At 40.3% G+C, this 16,949-nt stretch overlaps 1 protein-coding gene across 3 annotated transcripts in view; it reads right to left on the bottom strand.

Annotated features, from left to right (window-relative positions):
• USP13 (ubiquitin specific peptidase 13) overlaps positions 1–16,949 on the bottom strand; it is a 116,444-nt gene that overhangs the window by 10,968 nt on the left and 88,527 nt on the right. For all 3 annotated transcript variants that reach the window (XM_025451193.3, XM_035710226.2, XM_035710227.2), the window contains 3 exons: positions 15,764–15,907; positions 11,181–11,347; positions 9,553–9,706 (listed from right to left, as the gene is read on the bottom strand). In XM_025451193.3, coding sequence (XP_025306978.1) covers positions 9,553–9,706; positions 11,181–11,347; positions 15,764–15,907 — 465 coding nt within the window. The remainder of the gene's footprint in view (positions 1–9,552; positions 9,707–11,180; positions 11,348–15,763; positions 15,908–16,949) is intronic.

Genomic DNA, 16,949 nt, shown 5'->3' with positions numbered 1-16,949 from the left:
CCAACAGGGAAGCTACTGCTGATTCTTCTCCAGAAACATCAGTGTGCACACTCCCTCAAAATATGCAGACCCCTCTTCATGTGGATAGAATAGGCAGTTTGAGGCAAGGCAAATCATTTTTTTCAAAGATTTTATTTATTTACTTTGAGAAAGAGAGAGCGTGTGAGGGGAGGGGCAAAGGGAAAGGGAGAGAAATCATTTTTTTCAAAGATTTTATTTACTTTGAGAGAGAGAGAGAGCATGTGAGGGAAGGGGCAGAGGGAAAAGGAGAGAAATCATTTTTTCAAAGATTTTATTGATTTACTTTGAGAGAGAGAAAGAGAGAGAGAGAGAGAAAGAGAGAGAGAGCATGAGGGGAAGGGCAAAGGGAAAGGGACAGAAAGGAGCCTGACGCAGGGTGATTGCACAACCTCGCGATCATGACCTGAGCCAAAACCTAGAGTTGAATACTTAACCAAATGCACCACCAAGGGCCCCCCCTCCAAAATCATTTCTAAAATGCTGACTTGCAATAGAGAAACTTTTATAACACGTAGAAAAGCTTAACATTGCCTAAACCACCATGTCCATCCCTCTAGAAAGCCAGAATTAAATGATGTCTGAAACTAGCCCCTTTGCCCCTCACTTCCCCCTCCTAACAAAACTGGTCCTTTTTTGAACATAAGAAAATGTTTCCAACCTTTCTAATATGAAGAATCTTTTAATGTCAAAATTTTACCACCAGCACCCTTACCCCACAAAACAGTGATTGTGCTCTGATTTTATTCTTTGAGAAAGCATTGTCAGAAAACGAATGTGACACTTGGAAAACAGAAGAGGCAGGCAGCCTGCCCTTTCATGTCCTATGGAGAAATGGCCACCCAAGGACTGTCTCGGGTAGAGGCTGGCATACTGCAATGACTCATAAGCCAAATCCAGCCCGTAGCCTACTTTTGTACCACCCAGGAGAAAGGGGAGGAGGAGAGGTACAAAAATATGAGATGACATGACTATGGCCCACAAAGCCTGAAACATTTACAATCTGACCCTTTAGAGAAAAGGTTTGTTGGCCCCTGGTCTAGAGAGATGAAAGTTCATCTCAAGGCTGACTATTGATTAAAGGTCCCAGACTTAATCAAGTTACTAATTAACTTGTAGGTTTTTATTTGGTAAAGATACAAAAAATTTCTGTCCAGTGGAACATATAACCTTATGATCCTGAGACACTGATTTTATATTTAATTCAGCAATCAAGTTACCTTTAAATATCCTAGCTTCTCAGATGCTTTGAAGGTAATAACAACTAACTGGTTCCCTCGTGAATTAGCCAATCAAAGAAAATCTGTGATCTGTGCTCCATTTAAATGTACCCTGAGAATCATGATCTTACCTTTTTGAAAATTAGAGTTCAACAACACATAATGACCTAAAGCAACTCTAGATTCAGAAGTGCAGTTCAATTCATTTACATTTTATAAACCATTGTAGCATCTATCTATATTTGCAAAGCAGCAATATCTCGTAAGGGTGGGATACAGTATTTAGTCGGTCTGCAGTGAGTGCAGAGAATACATAAACACCAAAAGACTCCTTGAAATGGCCACAAAGCCACCTCCTGGACCACCACAGCCTTCTGGTGAGAAGCCCAAACTGAGTTTTCCAACTGAATCTTCCTAATTCAATAATTTGTTCCATTACTCATCTCTACCCCCCTCTGAACAACAGAGAAAAAATGTCATTCCCAATTTACTGATATTTGATTCATGAACACCTTTTACCTGCAAACAATATCTACCGAACAATCTGATTTCCCTTGTCCCTGCTCTGAGAAAAGACCATGGGTGGGGGGGCGGGGGGGGGAGAACTGGGTAGATTTGGATTTGGAGCTGTTAGAAAACTTAAGAATTCCCAAAAAGAGCAATAGGAGCATTGGGGTAAATCAGCAACAGCTTAAGGCAACTGACAAGAACAGAGTCTTCAAGGATCTACAAATGACCTCCTCAACCCTACACAGTTCAAAATTACCAAGCCCCCCTGACTTCTCTTTATGACACTGCCTAAAACTCCAAATACTAAACAATTCCCTACAAGCTTCATCGTTCTCAGTCATTCATACTTTAGTATAAATTAATGTATTTCAGAGTGGCTTCCTCTTAACTTCCAGTAACACCACAGGAATTACAAACAGATGCTGAAGTGGAATGAGCACTGGAGCCCAGCTGCATTAAGTGTGTTGTGCTTTCAAGTAGACCATTGGTGCTTAGCTGTCCTGTGTGGCTGCACCTCCTGCTCTGTGGATCCTATTCCCACTGCATTCCTCAGGGAGCCTGGCACTTTAGGAGCCTCACCATTATGTAAATGAAATGTCTCTCTGCTCCCCTTGCTGGAAAATCTCAGCTGCCATAGAAGCTGTCTAAGCCATTACGGTGATGCGGCTGAAGGAGCCACAGAAGATTTTGAGTAATCACAGCCTAATCACACTTTAATTGCATTGGCAATCAGTGAGTTTAAAAAGAGAGAGAGAAGGAAAGAAAGAGAAAGAAAGAAAGAAAGAAAAATTAAACGCTCATTAAGTGCCACATAGAAACAGAAATAATTTTGCAAACAGCAGAAGCCCAGATAGGTCAAACTGAAGGCCTGATTTTCCACTTTTTATAGTTTCTAAAAACTCAACAGAAAGTTAGGTGATAGCCCTAAAATGTGCAGAACACGATGATAAATAGAGCCTTCTGAAAAATAGACGCCCGCCTCCTTTCCAATTTAGAAATGAAGGAGGACATGAACAGGCTTCAAAATCAGACAGACCTGAATTTCCAGCTGCTTCTCCCACCACCCAGTCTCCTCACTCGTTGGGCCCTCATCTCCTCATATGAACACTTAACTGTAGGAGTGAAGGAAAGCTGTCCAGGAAGTGCCTAGTGCATAGCAGGCCTTCAATAAAGGACAGCCACTATTTCACCGAGGGTTATTAGCACTAGCTCTTACCAGCAAACTAGATGACATTAAAATAAAAGAGTTTCACTCAATGACATTATTTCCTTATTCAAAAAAAAAAAAAATGCAGTACTGATATTTAGTCAACATATTCCCTAAAGGAAGAATTTGATACAAATGCTTCTTCAATCTTTGTCCTTATATAGTCACATTTTTTCCAATTCAAACTCCCACCTTGTCATTATTTTCAGCATTAACATGGTGTAGTGATGTCCCAGCAGCCACCATTTTCCTTCTAAAGGCCGGAGTAACCTAATCTGGCTCTTAGGGTGGTGGTTCTTTACGCTGAATTAGAACCAGTTGGAAGGGTTCGGTGGCTGGATGCCTGGGCGGCTCAGTGGGTTAAGTGTCTGCCTTCAACTCAGGTCATGATCTCAGGGTCCTGGGGTCAAGCCCCACTCGGGCTCCCTGCACAGTGGGGAGTCTGCTTCTCCCTCTGCAATTCTCCCTACTCGTATGTATGCTCATTCTTGCACACTCTCTCTCTCTCAAATAAATAAGCAAAGTCTTTAAAAATTTAAAAGAACCTCTTGGAGGGCCTGCTGACCTGCTGACCTCCAGATCACTGGGCCCACCCCCAGAGGCCTAGAGGGGGACCCAGCATTTCTAACCAGTTCATAGGTGATGCTGATTCTCCTGGTCCAGGACTACATTTGAACTAGTGTTTGAAGGGACCATGCTTCCCTTCTCAGCTTACAAGCTCCACCCTCAGGCTCCATGAGTGAGGCTAGGGACCAGGAGAGGGCTGGGCAGCCTAAGACTCTGATTCCCAGGACCTTCGCTAAGAACTCCAGGACAATACTCTGCTGGATTTTAACTTTGAGAGATATGTCGTAGGAGGCACTGGCAGCCACCTTGAGGCCATTAGGGAGAGCCTATCTGAGGCTGGAACCAACCCATGGAAGCAGAGCCAAGGGGAGTAACAAGATAAAAGGGTTTCCATCCCAGAATCAAGGGCACGCCTAGAGTCAGGTCTCCCTGGTGCTGTCCAGCTTTTATGATACCATACTTCCCTCTTGACTCAGAGAGGTTTGGCTCGGCTCTCCTGCCACTTACAGCAGAGCCCTGAAAATCCCAGAACCCTGGGATTGCTGGCTTTACTTAGCTTGTCTGTGTCTGTTCTGGCTCTCCATTTCGCTTCTAAAAAACTATTACCTAAACTTAAATTGTCTTCATACCCTCAAGTCAAATGTCTCCATCCAACTCACCAACCCAAAAAGAGGTCAAAAAGCAATGTTTTGGGAATGTAAACAATCTACCTACACAGAATACACATCTCCTGGAGTGAACTTATGAATTCAATGTAATTCTAATCAAACCCCTACAGAATGGCCAATTACAAAATCAGGAACTTTCTAAAATTCAGCAGTAATGATTTAGAAAATATAATGGGAAAAAATTGTATTCATTAGTAACACAGAAAATGTAATCCTGAGAAGAAACTAAACCAAAAATACACAGGAAGTTTATGAGGAAAACCATATGGCTTTGCAGGGGCGGGAGAAGGGAGAGATGGAGCAAAAAAAAGATAGCATGTTTCTGGCCAGAAAAACTCAATACTGTAGACTTACCAGTATTCCCAAGCTAATATGCAATATATGAAACTCTCACACGACTCAATAAAAAACAGATGAAAACCTCAATAAAAATGAGAAAATGGATCAAAGGAGATGAGGAAGTGATTAACACAAGAAAAAAACCAACCAGCCAATAAATTTATGAAAAATAAGAAGAGTGCTTAAGCCTGACAGCACTAGTGGAAGGACACAGGAGCAGGAGAGCCACCAAAGCTGTCTTTCTGGGGGCAATGTGATACTCTGCATTAAAACCTCAAAAACAGGAGCCTCTGGGTGGCTCAGTTGGTTAAGCATCTGCCTTCGGCTCAGGTCATGATCCCAGGTTTCTGGGATCCAGACCCATGTCAGGTTCCCTGCTCAACAGGGATTGTTTCTCCTTCTCCTCCCACTTTGTGCTCTCTCTCTCTCTCAAATAAATAAATAAAATATTTAAGAAAAAATTTCAAAAATAGGCAATTTTAACTTAAAAACTTCACTTCTAGAAATTTGCACTAAGGAAATAAGCAAATGAGAGCCCAAGAATATTCATTTCAGTGTATTTTTTTTATAAGATTTTATTTATTTATGAGAGACAGAAAGAGAGAGAGGCAGAGACACACGCAAAGAGAGAAGCAGGCTCCGTGCAAGGAGTCTGACGTGGGACTCGATCCTGGGTCCTCAGGATCACCCACTGGGCTAAAGGCAGTGCTAAACCACTGAGCCACCCGGGCTGCCCCCATGCAGTGTCATTTTTATTTTTTTATTTTTATTAATTCAGTGTCATTTTTAATTGAGAAAAGAAACTTCAATGTTTAACAAACATTTATTACCTCGATAGGGATTGAAGGAGGCATTTGCTATACTTCTATAAAGGGAATTCATCCTTTAAGAAATTTATTATTTAAAAATAATTACTTGCTGCCAGGGCACCTGGGTGGCTCAGTAGGTTAAGTCTGACTTCAGCTCAGGTCATGATCTCAGGGTCCTGGGATCGAGCCTTCTCCCTCTACCCCACTCAGCAGAGAGCCTGCTTCTCCCTCTCCCTCTGTTCTTCCCCCCATTCATGCTCTCTCTCATCTAAATAAATAAAATCTTTAAAAATAATAATTGCTGTCATCTTCTGAATGTAAAAATAGCCCCATATCTGAAAGTCTTTCTGTAATCATCTTTTATTTAAATAACAATCACTTGGTCTAAATCAGGCATATAAATTATGGTAGCACTATACAATGAGGTATTATTAATATACATTCAGTGATCTAGGCATACACATATGTACATCCACAGTTAGGGGGAAGCAGGTCATAAAATAGCATTATAAAATAGCATGTATAGGGGCGCCTGAGTGGGCAGTTAGTTAAATGGCTGACTCTTGGTTTCAGCTCAGGTCATGATCTCAAGGTCGTGAGATCAAGCCCAGTCTCTGGCTCCACATTTAAAATGGAGTCTGAAAAAAAATAAAAATAAAAATAAAAATAAAAAAATAAATAAATAAAATAAATAAATAAAATGGAGTCTGGTTAAGATTCTTTTTCCCTCTCCCTCTGCCCCTTCTGCTCATGCTCTCTCTCTCTCTCTCTCCTCTCTTTCTCTTTCTCTCTCTCTAAAATAAATAAACAAAATCTGGGGTACCTGGGTGCCTAAGTGGTAGAGGGTCTGCCTTTGACTCAGAGTGTGATCCCAGGATCCTGGGATCGAGTCCCACATCAGGCTCCCTGCAGAGAGCCTGCTTTTCCCTCTGCCTGTGTCTCTGCCTCTCTCTCTGTGTATCTCATGGATAAATAAGTAAAATCTCAAATAAATAAATAAATAAATAAATAAATAAATAAATAAATAAATAAAATCTTTTGAAAAATAGCATGTATGGAATAGAATGCTTCATTTTTTTAGAATGTTTCATTTTTAAAAAGAATGTTTCATTTTATAAATATTCATATTTATAGTCATTTTATATTTGTAGAGAAAGGCCTAAAGAATATACAGAAAACATTAACAGTGTTTATGACTGGGTTTTAGGGTTGGAAGTAATTTTTATTTTCTTCTTTTCATATATCTGAATTTTCTTAAGTGGCTGAAATTATTAAATACCCTTTTAATTATAAGAAAAACAAACAATATAAACAATATAAAAAAAGGTGACTGACATATGAGTTTAGGTGCTAATGCAACAAAGTACAAGAAATCACATTTTTCCTTTCCTGTGACTTATGCAATGTAACACCAAACAGTGCACTCCCAATTCCTCCATCTGGCACTTCATGGAGGCAGCAAAAAAATTATCCACGTGACCACTATGTCCTGATCCTCATCCATTCTTCATTCAATCATTCATTTTCTGATCACCTCCTATGGGCAAGGCACAGTGCTGGAAAGGCTACTTTAAAAACATCCATTCCTCTTAAAAATCAGATACAATGCATTTGGTGAGTTAGGGTGCATTTTGGGGTTTTTCATAATTAAAATTTTCACCTACCACTGCTTTTATTTTTTATTTTATTTTTTGTTTAATATTTTATTAATTTATTCATGAGAGAGAGAGAGAGAGAGAGGCAGAGACACAGGCAGAGGGAGAAGCAGGCTCCATGCAAGGAGCCCAACATGGGATTCGATCCCAGGACTCCAGGATCACACCCTGGGCCAAAGGCAGGCGCCAAGCCGCTGTGCCACCCAGGATCCCCCTACCACGGCTTTTAGATTCACTATATCCTATACTTGATGGCTCATAATGCCTTATTGTCTCCTCTTCACCTTCACTCTAAATTTGGGGGCAGTGAAGAGTAGGATCACAGAGTTTGGCCCATTGTGCCTTTAAATTAAAAGGTGCTTGAGGGATGCTTGAGTGGCTCAGCAGTTGAGCGCCTCCCTTCGGCTCAGGGCATGATTCTGGGGTCCCAGGATCGAGTCCCAGATCGGGCTCCCTGCAGGAAGCCAGCTTCTCCCTCTGCCTATGTCTCTGCCTCTCTCTCTCTGTCTCTCATGAATAAATAAAATCTTTTTAAAACTTTTTTAAATTTTTTTAAAAGATTTTTTAAATTTTTAATTGAAAATAAGAAAGCATCATCATGACATCCCATTCAAAGCATCATCATGACATCTTGAAAGCATCATCATGACATCCCATTCAAAGATGCAACTCAAAAACCAGCAGGGCCAGGAGTACTGGAAGATTACTCTGAGTTCAGTAAGCCCCAGGGGATGATGTGGCTGTTCCATATCATTAATGACCATTTTCAAGAGAGTGGCTGATCCTTCCAAGGTCCAACAGAAACCTAATGATCGGACTCTCCCTCTTTCTACAGCCAAATATCTTGGCAGCTTTACAATGGCTCCATCGTGTGGATTGTTTCTTCTGCGAGGAAGACTCACCATCCCCAAAGAAAAGCCCATTACAGAAAATCAAGGAAGCAGTGAACAGATAGACAATGTAGCACATAACATATCCTGCTCATGAATTACTGAATAACATCCACAACAGCTTTTAATATTTTAGGCAAGCCACCGATTACCAAAAAGTAATAACAAGACTGAATATGGAGTCCAACATGAGGATTGATCTCAAAACCCTGAGATCATAACCTAAGCCAAAATTAAGAGTTGGATGCTTAACTGACAACTGACTGAACCACCCAGGTGCCTCTGAATTTGATACTTCTAGTAACAGAAGAATAAACACTTTGTTATAGGGGCTTCAGGCACAGCCTCTGGAAGCAGACTACCTGGGTTAGAATTCTGATTCTATCCATCACTAGACAGGTCTGTGACCTTGACAAACTTAACTTTCTCTTCTACCTCAGTTTCTTCATCTATAAAATAGAGATAATAATGATATCAAAAATCCTAATGATAGGATTATTGTGAGGATTAAATGTGGCATAAATGGAAGTATTGTTAATGTTGGTATAATTATTACTAGCACGAGATAAGGAAGCACTATCTTTGAAGGTCCTGTGGAATGGAATCTGTGGTCATGTTCTGAATACTGGTAAGGATTTTAGTGTACAGTGATGAGAGAGAAGGGTATTTCACAATTAAGGATTAACCTGAGAAAGACCCCAGAAGTAGAAAGAAGGGGGTTAGTGCCCTGACAAGGCTGGTGGTGGCTACAGTCCCAGGCATTTGAGCTAAAAGTGGGGGGTACAGAAAAATAACACTGAGACAAGGCATGCTGGCATCTGCCTGGAGGAGGTGACGAATGCCAGGCTAACAAACGTAAACACTTACAGAAGGCAATGACAGGCCAAGAATCAAGGCATCGCAATGGTGAAGAACATGGGATTCTGGATTTGAATTTTGGCTGCAACTCTTAAGAGCTGTGTGACCTTGGGCAAAGTGCCTAATCTTTCTGTGCCTCTGTTTTCTCACATGTAGAATAGAAGTGTTAAAGATGCAATGAGAGTTCATATGCAAAGTTCTTAGAACCAGTGCCTGGTACACAGTGACACATACATGTTTGCTATTAAAAGATTGAGTACTGTGTGACTCTTGATCTTGGGTCATAAGTTCAAGTGTCACATTGGGTGTAGAGATTTCTAAAAAAGATAAATAAATAAACTAAAACAAAACAAAACAAAAGGTAGAATACTGGCTGATGGTGCTTCTTCCCGCCATCTTGATTGGCCCTTCAGAAAATTATCAGCAGTTGGTATGGGTAATGACAGGGTCAAGGATATAAGACTGCATTTCAATTGTTTAAAAAAAAAAAAAAACACCATAAAAGTAATGATTCTCTTTTGGACAAAAACTACATGGGCCATGAAAAAAAATTTATCTCAAAGGAATGACAAAGTGACAGCAAGCACTAAACATAAGCACACACACTTCTAGGCAACATGACTGAATTTATCCAAGACTTAATCAGATCACCATGGCCATGCAGAGTGGCAAATGTACCATTTATGAGAAGATGGGATCTGTGCTAACTTCTAGATGATGGCAAAGGTTTCAATATGACTGGTGGGAGGGAAGGGCACAAGCCAAATGTATGGTGACGACTGCTCAGACAATCCCTAAGGCAAGAACTTACTTCCAGATCCATCCTTGACTCTAGGTCCTTCAGGCTTGGCCTCAGAAATAATGTTTGCATTGGCGTTATTCTCCATCTCGATCACAAAGTCACTGTCCTCCTCAAACTCAGGGTGACTAAAGATCCAATCCAGTGCTCTTTCCAGGTTATTATTCTAATAAAATAAAACATTTTTATAATGTATGCAGTCCCAGGGCCTCATTATATCCTGACCATTTAAACCAAGATGTCAAGTAGAGAAGACAGGAGGCCTGAATTCATTAGTCCTAAGTGCCTCTGAGAAGCTCTGACCCTGCATATGAAATGTACATTCAGCTGGCATTCTCCAAGTCTCCCAACTGAGGTCTGTAATTGGATTCACTGGAAAACAGTTCTGAGCAGCAGACCAGCATTCCAAAGTCCGTATCAGCCTTAGCTCAGCATTTCTGGAGGTTGATACTAATGATGGGGTACAGAGTCTGGCATTTGTTTAAGTACCTTTCTCAGCCACACTAACTGCACACACTACATTCCCTATCAACTGTGTTTCCCACAGAGAACTATGCTGGGCATAAGGGGGCCAATGTGAGTGCCATGTTAGTGCCTCCTCTCCCTAAACATTAGCAGAAGTGTTGGATTGCCGCAGAGACCATATTAATGCCTTGGTTAATGATGACAATACTGGTTAGTTAGGGACATTATTTTAAACTCAAGAAATTAGGTTTAAAGAATTTATTTAGATATCATCAGAATCTCCAATAAACCAGTCAGTTGAGAAAAATAAGTAGGGCAGAGCAAGTACCCTGAATGAAACTAACTCTGGCTGAGATATTTCAAGCATTTTAAAGGGAAACAGATTGTTCTAGCCACACTCCATGAGTCAGCTGAGAGCTGCTATGACTTCAACAATGGACCCTAGCAGACAACTGGTAGGCCAAGATAGGTAAGCAGGAATTAGTAGCAGACACCTTCTTAAAAAATACATACGGTGTGGCAAGGAAGGGTGGGTTTAAAAAAAAAAAAAAAAAACAAGAAATTTCTTTCAATATTAAACAGATATCTGCACTGCAAGAGTAAGACTTCTATCAATGCTCTAGTTTTATGGTTCCTTCTCTCCTGATAATGTCAGGAAGTTCATGAATACCAGAAGAATCCTCTCTCCACAGACAGAAACAGAAGTGGAAAATTCAGTCTTCTCTATGAGGACTTTTGAGAGAGATTTCTCCAAGGTCTTAGTATCAGAAAAGCAAAATTTCTCCTAAAGAACTGTCTTATTGAACATGGAATCTCATACATCCCTCTCTGCTCCAAGGCACCAGGAAGCTTCAAGTCAAATCTCAGATCCCTGCTGATATTAAACACTCAGATGATAGGGAGTTTCTTTCGATTTGGTCATCTTGCCCTAGCTGCATTATCTCCCTATTTTTTTTACTCCCATTTTTATACTGTATAACTTCCCCCAATCATTTATTTTAGCTCCTCATATAATATATGCAAATAAATCTCTGTGGGGCCATGGTGGGATACAGAGAGAGACAAACATGATTGGAAATGATCAAAGGACACTGGAAAGTCTCCACTGCTACTGACAGAAATACACACCACCTCCAGTAAAAGGAAGGTATTTTCACACAGTCTTTCATGCTTACCGTGGCTCGTAGCGCCTGAATAGCCTGATTTCGATGGAATCCCATGGAGGTAATAATAGCTACAATTTCCTCCGGAGGTTGATTATCCAATCCAGTAGCACCAAAAACAGAGGCTCCAGCAGAAGCTGCTCCTCCATAACCAGGCATGGTCAGTGGTTCGGCAAAATCTGGGAAAATAATTACACTCAGGCCTTTTTCTCTTTTTTAGTCTTGAAATAACACTGTGGAGCTAAGAAGCAAAAATACCTACAAAGTTATAATAATCAAGACAGTTGGTACTGGCATAGGATAAACTTATAGATCAACTGAATAGGATTCTGAGAGTCCAAAAATAAACCCATAGATTTATGGTCAATTGAGTTTTGACAAGGGCACCAAGACCATTCCAGTGGGAACAGGGCAGTCTTCTCAACAGATGGTGCTTGAACAACTGCATGTTCACATGCAAAAGAATTAAGCTGGACCCACACCTTACAGCATATTCAAAAATTAACACAAAACAGCTCCCTGACCTCAATGTCAGAGATCTTTGTTAGGCAATTTTTCTTGGATATGACACCCAGAGTACAAGTGACAAGAGAGAAAAACACAGATAAATTAGACTTCATCATAGTTAAAAACTTTTGTGCTTCAGAAAATGCACATCAAGAGTAAAAACACTCACAGAATGAGAGAACATATTTGCACATCATGTATCTGGTAAGGTACTTGTATCAGAATATAAAAAGAACCACTCAACAATAAAAAGACAAATTACCTTAAGATTTTATTTATTTATTCATGAGAGAGAGAAAGGGGGGTGCAGAGACACAGGCAGAGGGGGAAGCAGGCTCCATAAGGGAGCCTGATGTGGAACTCGATCCCAGGTCTCCAGGATCAGGCCCTCGGCTGAATGCGGCGCCAAACCGCTGAGCCACCCAGGCTGCCCAACAAAATGGGTTTTTAATTCTCTCTCATGAATAAATAAAATCATGAATAAATAAAAAAACACAATGAGCTACCACTTTCACATCCACTGCAATGGCTATAATTAAAAACAGTAATAACAAGGCTTGGTGAGGATGTGGAGAAACTGGAACCCTCACACACTGTGGCAGAATGTAAAACGACATTGTCACTGTGGAAAACAATTTGGCAGTTCCTCAAAAAGGTAAATATGGAGTTACCATATGACACAGCAACTCCTCCACTCAAGAGAAATTAAAACACGTTCACACAAAAATTTGTACTCAAAATGTTTAGAACCGCATTATTTACAATTGCCAAAAAACAGAAACAACCCAAATGTCCACCAACAGATGAAAAGATAAATAGCTTATGTGTCCATACAGCAAAATATTCTTTTAGTGGTGACAGTTGTGCAATTCTCTGAATTTACTAAAAAGCACTGAAGTATACACTTCACATGGATGAATTATATGGTATGTGAATTATACCCAAATAAAGAATATGGACGCAAAAGCTAACTAAACCACCCACATTTTTTGTATTTCAAGTCCTTATTTCTTAGCTAGAAGTATAGGTGTCCCTCGATTTATTGTACTTTGTCTGATTACACTTTGCAGACACCACACTTTTTACAAATAGAAGGTTAGTGGCAACTCTGTGTCATGCAAGTCTATTGGTGCCATTTTTCCAAGAACATTTGCTAACTGCCTATGTGTCACATTTTGGTGAGTCTCACAATATTTCAAACTTTTTCATTATTATTATGTAATCTGTGATCAGTGATCTTTGATGTTACTATTGTAATTGTTTTGAGACACCACAAACTCACCCATATAAGACAGCAAACCTAACACACACATGTCGTGTGGGTTCTCACTGCTCCACGAACCAGCCATTTCCCTACTCTCTCCCTCTCCTTGGGTCTCACTAGTCCCTGAGACATAATATTGAAATTAGGCCGCTTAATAACCCTAAAATGGCCTCAAAGAGTTCAAGTGAAAGGAAGAGCCCCACATATCTCACTTTAATTCAAATGTTAGAAATAATTACTCTTAGAGAGGAAGGCATATTAAAAACTGAGATAAGCCAAAAGCTAGGCCACTTACACCAAACAGCCAAGTTGTAAAGGCAAAGGAAAAATTCTTGAAGGAAATTAAAAGTGTTCCTCCAATGAACACACCAATGATAAGAAAGCACAGCAGCTTTACTGCTGATTTGGAGAAAGACAGAAGACCAAATGAGCCACAACATTCCCTTGAACCAAAACTTAGTCTAGAGCAAAGCCCTCACTCTCTTCAATCTATGAGGGCTGGGACAGGTATGGAGGCTACAGCAGAAAAGTGTGAAGCTAGCAGAGGTTGTTTCATGAGGTTGAAGGAAGGAAGCCATCTACATAACATAAATGTACGAGGTGGAGCAGCAAGTTATCCATAAAACCTAGCTAATATAATTAAAGACAGTGGCTATGCTAAACAACAAACGGTCAGTATAGACAAAATAGCCTTCTTTTGGAAGATGTCGTCTAGCGCTTTCACAGCTAGAGAGGAGAAGTCAGTGCCTGGCCTCAAAGGATAAAAAGACAGGCTGACTGACTCTCTTATTAGGGGCCAATGCATCTGGTGACTTTAAGTTGAAGCCAATGCTTACTGACCATTCCAAAAATCCTAGGACCCTTAAGAATTATGCTAAATCTATTCTGCCTCTGCTCTATAAATGGAACAACAAGCCTAGATGACAGCACATCTGTTTATAACACAGTTTACTGAATGTCTGAAGCCACTGTTGAGACCTACCACTCAGAAAAAAAATTTCTTTCAAAATATTACTGCTCATTGACAGTGCACCTGGTGACCCAAGAGCTCTGACAGAGATGAACGAGATAGATGTTATTTTCATGCCTGCTACCACAACATCCATTGTGCAGCCCATCATTGGTCAAGGAGCCATTTCAACTTTCATGTCTTACTATTTAAGAAATGCATCTGTAAGGCAATAGTGCCACATATAGTGATTCCTCCAATGGGTCTGTGTGTGTATGCACATGTGTGTTCTTCCATGTGTGAAGAGTCTATTTAACATGTAAAAATGCTTCCCTGCTGTCCCCAAGACATGTTGTACATTTCACCCACAGCCCCCCATCATAGCAATAACATTCCTGCTGTCAGGGGTGCTCAAGCCAGCCAGGCCCTGCCAGTGGGAAAGGAGGCCAAGCAGTGCCTGCCTATGAAATTTCAACTTTTCCTTTCATACATGTTTATTACACAAGTCTGCTGTCCGTCCCAGTCGGATCTGGGCTCGCTTACCTCGGCGTGCTCTCAAGTCCCCCTTCCAGCTGCCCGGGGCCCTTTGTATAAGGTGTCCTAATACTATTTTGTTTTGTTTTGTTTTGTTTTTTTAAATAAACAATGTTTTGTAGATTTCAGATGACTATGCAGAGGCCTAGGGGACCCTAAGCTCTGGGCAGGGGTCTGGGGGTCCCGGATTTCACAGCCCAGGCTTGGGAGCGGAGGGGGGGGGGATCCAGAATTGGTTGTAAATACTTTGCATATTGTCTGATTAAACACAATCAGACCTCAAAAAAAAAAAAAAAAAACTGGCAAAGTAAACTCAAAACCTTCCAGAAAGAACCCACCATTCTAGATGCCATTAAGAATTCCAGAAAGAACTTGCCATTCTAGATGCCATTAAGAACATTTGTGATGTATAGGAAGAGCTCAAGATATCAACATTAACAGCAGTTTGGAAGAAGTGGATTCCAACCCTCATGGGTGACTTGGAGGGGTTCAAAACACCAGTGGAGGAAGTCACTGCAGATGTGGTGGAAATAGCAAGAGAACTAGAAAGTGGAGCATGAAGGTGGGACTGAATTGCTGCCATCTCACGATAAAACTTTATCAGATGAGCAGTTGCTTCTGATGGATGAGCAAAGAAAGTGGTTCCTTGAAACAGAATCTACTCCTGGTGAAGAAGCTATGAAGCTTATGGAAATGACAATAAAAGATTTAAAATACTACATAAATTTAGTTGATAAAATAGCAGCAGGGTTTGAGAGGATGGACTCCAATTTTGAAAGAAGTTCTACTGTGAGAGAAATGTCATCAAATAGCATCACATGCTACAGAGCAACCATTTGTGAAAGGAAGAGCCAACTGATGCAGCAAAAATAAAGTATTTTTCAATTAAGGTATCCATATCTTTAGGCATAATGCTATTTGTACACTTAATGAACTACAGTATAGTGTAAACATCACTTTTATATGCACCAGAAACCAAAAAATTCATTTGACTCAGTTTATCCTGATACTCACTTAACTGTGGTGGTCTGAAACTGAACCAGCAATATCTCTGACATATGCCTATATATCCCACATCTTTCCAGTGATCTTTGTGGCACTGAATTATATACTTTAAAAGAGCAAATTATATCTCAAGAAAGTGATTATTTAAAAAAAAAAAAAGAGACTAAAGATGAACATTGTGACTTTGCTCCATAGGCAAAAAGTGAGCTAAGAAGCTAAATTATAAGCTAAAAGGTCATTTTCTGAGACCCATTCAGAGGACATGGAAGGACCAAGGCTTAGCATCACTGAAGATCCCATCAGACTCCAAAGCTATTCCCTCTAATGACCACTCACCTGGCTCTTCCATGTGAACAATGATCCAGTTGAAGGCCACTTCAGCTCCCATGTTTCCAGTAAAGTACACAGCCTTCCGACATGCTTCTAGAGGGAAACCCATCTCAGCCAGCTGCATCACTGATGACTCATCAATATCTGAGGCTACAGAGCACAACAGAATATTCTGGTGTCAAAACAAAAAGTCCCTTAAAACATAAACTCTCTTACTCTTTGTCTTAGCTTCTCCTTACCCACTATTCACATGCTATCCAAAGAAAGTGCTATTTTGTTTGGTGTGTAAATGGTGGTTAAACTTCGTTTTCTTTTAATTCTTCCAAATATTAAGCTATTTGAATCTAAATATCTTTGACCTAAACAGGAACCATGGTAATTATCTGGACAATCCAAGCATTGAAAAACAATTCCTTAAGATTGTATGGAGAGGGCAGCCTGGGTGGCTCAGGGGTTTAGCATAGCGCCGCCTTCAGCCCAGGGCGTGATCCTGGAGACCCAGGATCAAGTCCCACGTCGGGCTCCCTGCATGAAGCCTGCTTCTCCCTCTGCCTGTGTCTCTGCCTCTCTCTCTCATGAGTAAATAAATAAAATCTTTCAAAAAAAAAAAAAAAAGATCATATGGGGAGATTAGTGTATTCCCAGAACCATTTCAGCCTCACATATCATTCTCAAGACTTATCCTAAAGCAGCCTCTCCTATCACTGAAATCTGAAGAGAAAAGCATTATCTATACAGGCCTAAAAGCCGAGTCCTTAAATCTTACAGGAAGTTATACCAGGCCTTTCAGTATATCAGCAATCGAAGGAAGTAATCAGCTCTAGGAAATGGAGAACCCAAATGTTAAGTATAGGACAGAACATTCTGTAATGGTATACACTTAAGATATTAGAAAGGTAGCTTTATAAACCTAATGTAGGCTTTTGTTTTCATCTTTTCATAACGATATATAGATACTGGTAGAGATGTGTGTGTATGTGTGAGTGTATATTGTGTACGTATATGTGTATACATATAAGCACATACATACATATGTGTATACATAAACATAAAAACCTATAGGCATGTGTATATATATACATGTACATACGTGTGTGCTTACACACACACACACACACACACACACACATACATGTGTGCCTACATAATGCTCTCAAATTACCCAACAACTGGAGGGGAACAGGAGCACAAA

This window comes from Canis lupus, chromosome 34 (genome assembly GCF_003254725.2).
Source record: "Canis lupus dingo isolate Sandy chromosome 34, ASM325472v2, whole genome shotgun sequence".
Classification (NCBI taxonomy): domain Eukaryota; kingdom Metazoa; phylum Chordata; class Mammalia; order Carnivora; family Canidae; genus Canis; species Canis lupus.
Note: the sequence above shows the minus strand (reverse complement) of the source record. Positions and strands in the feature narration are given on the sequence as shown.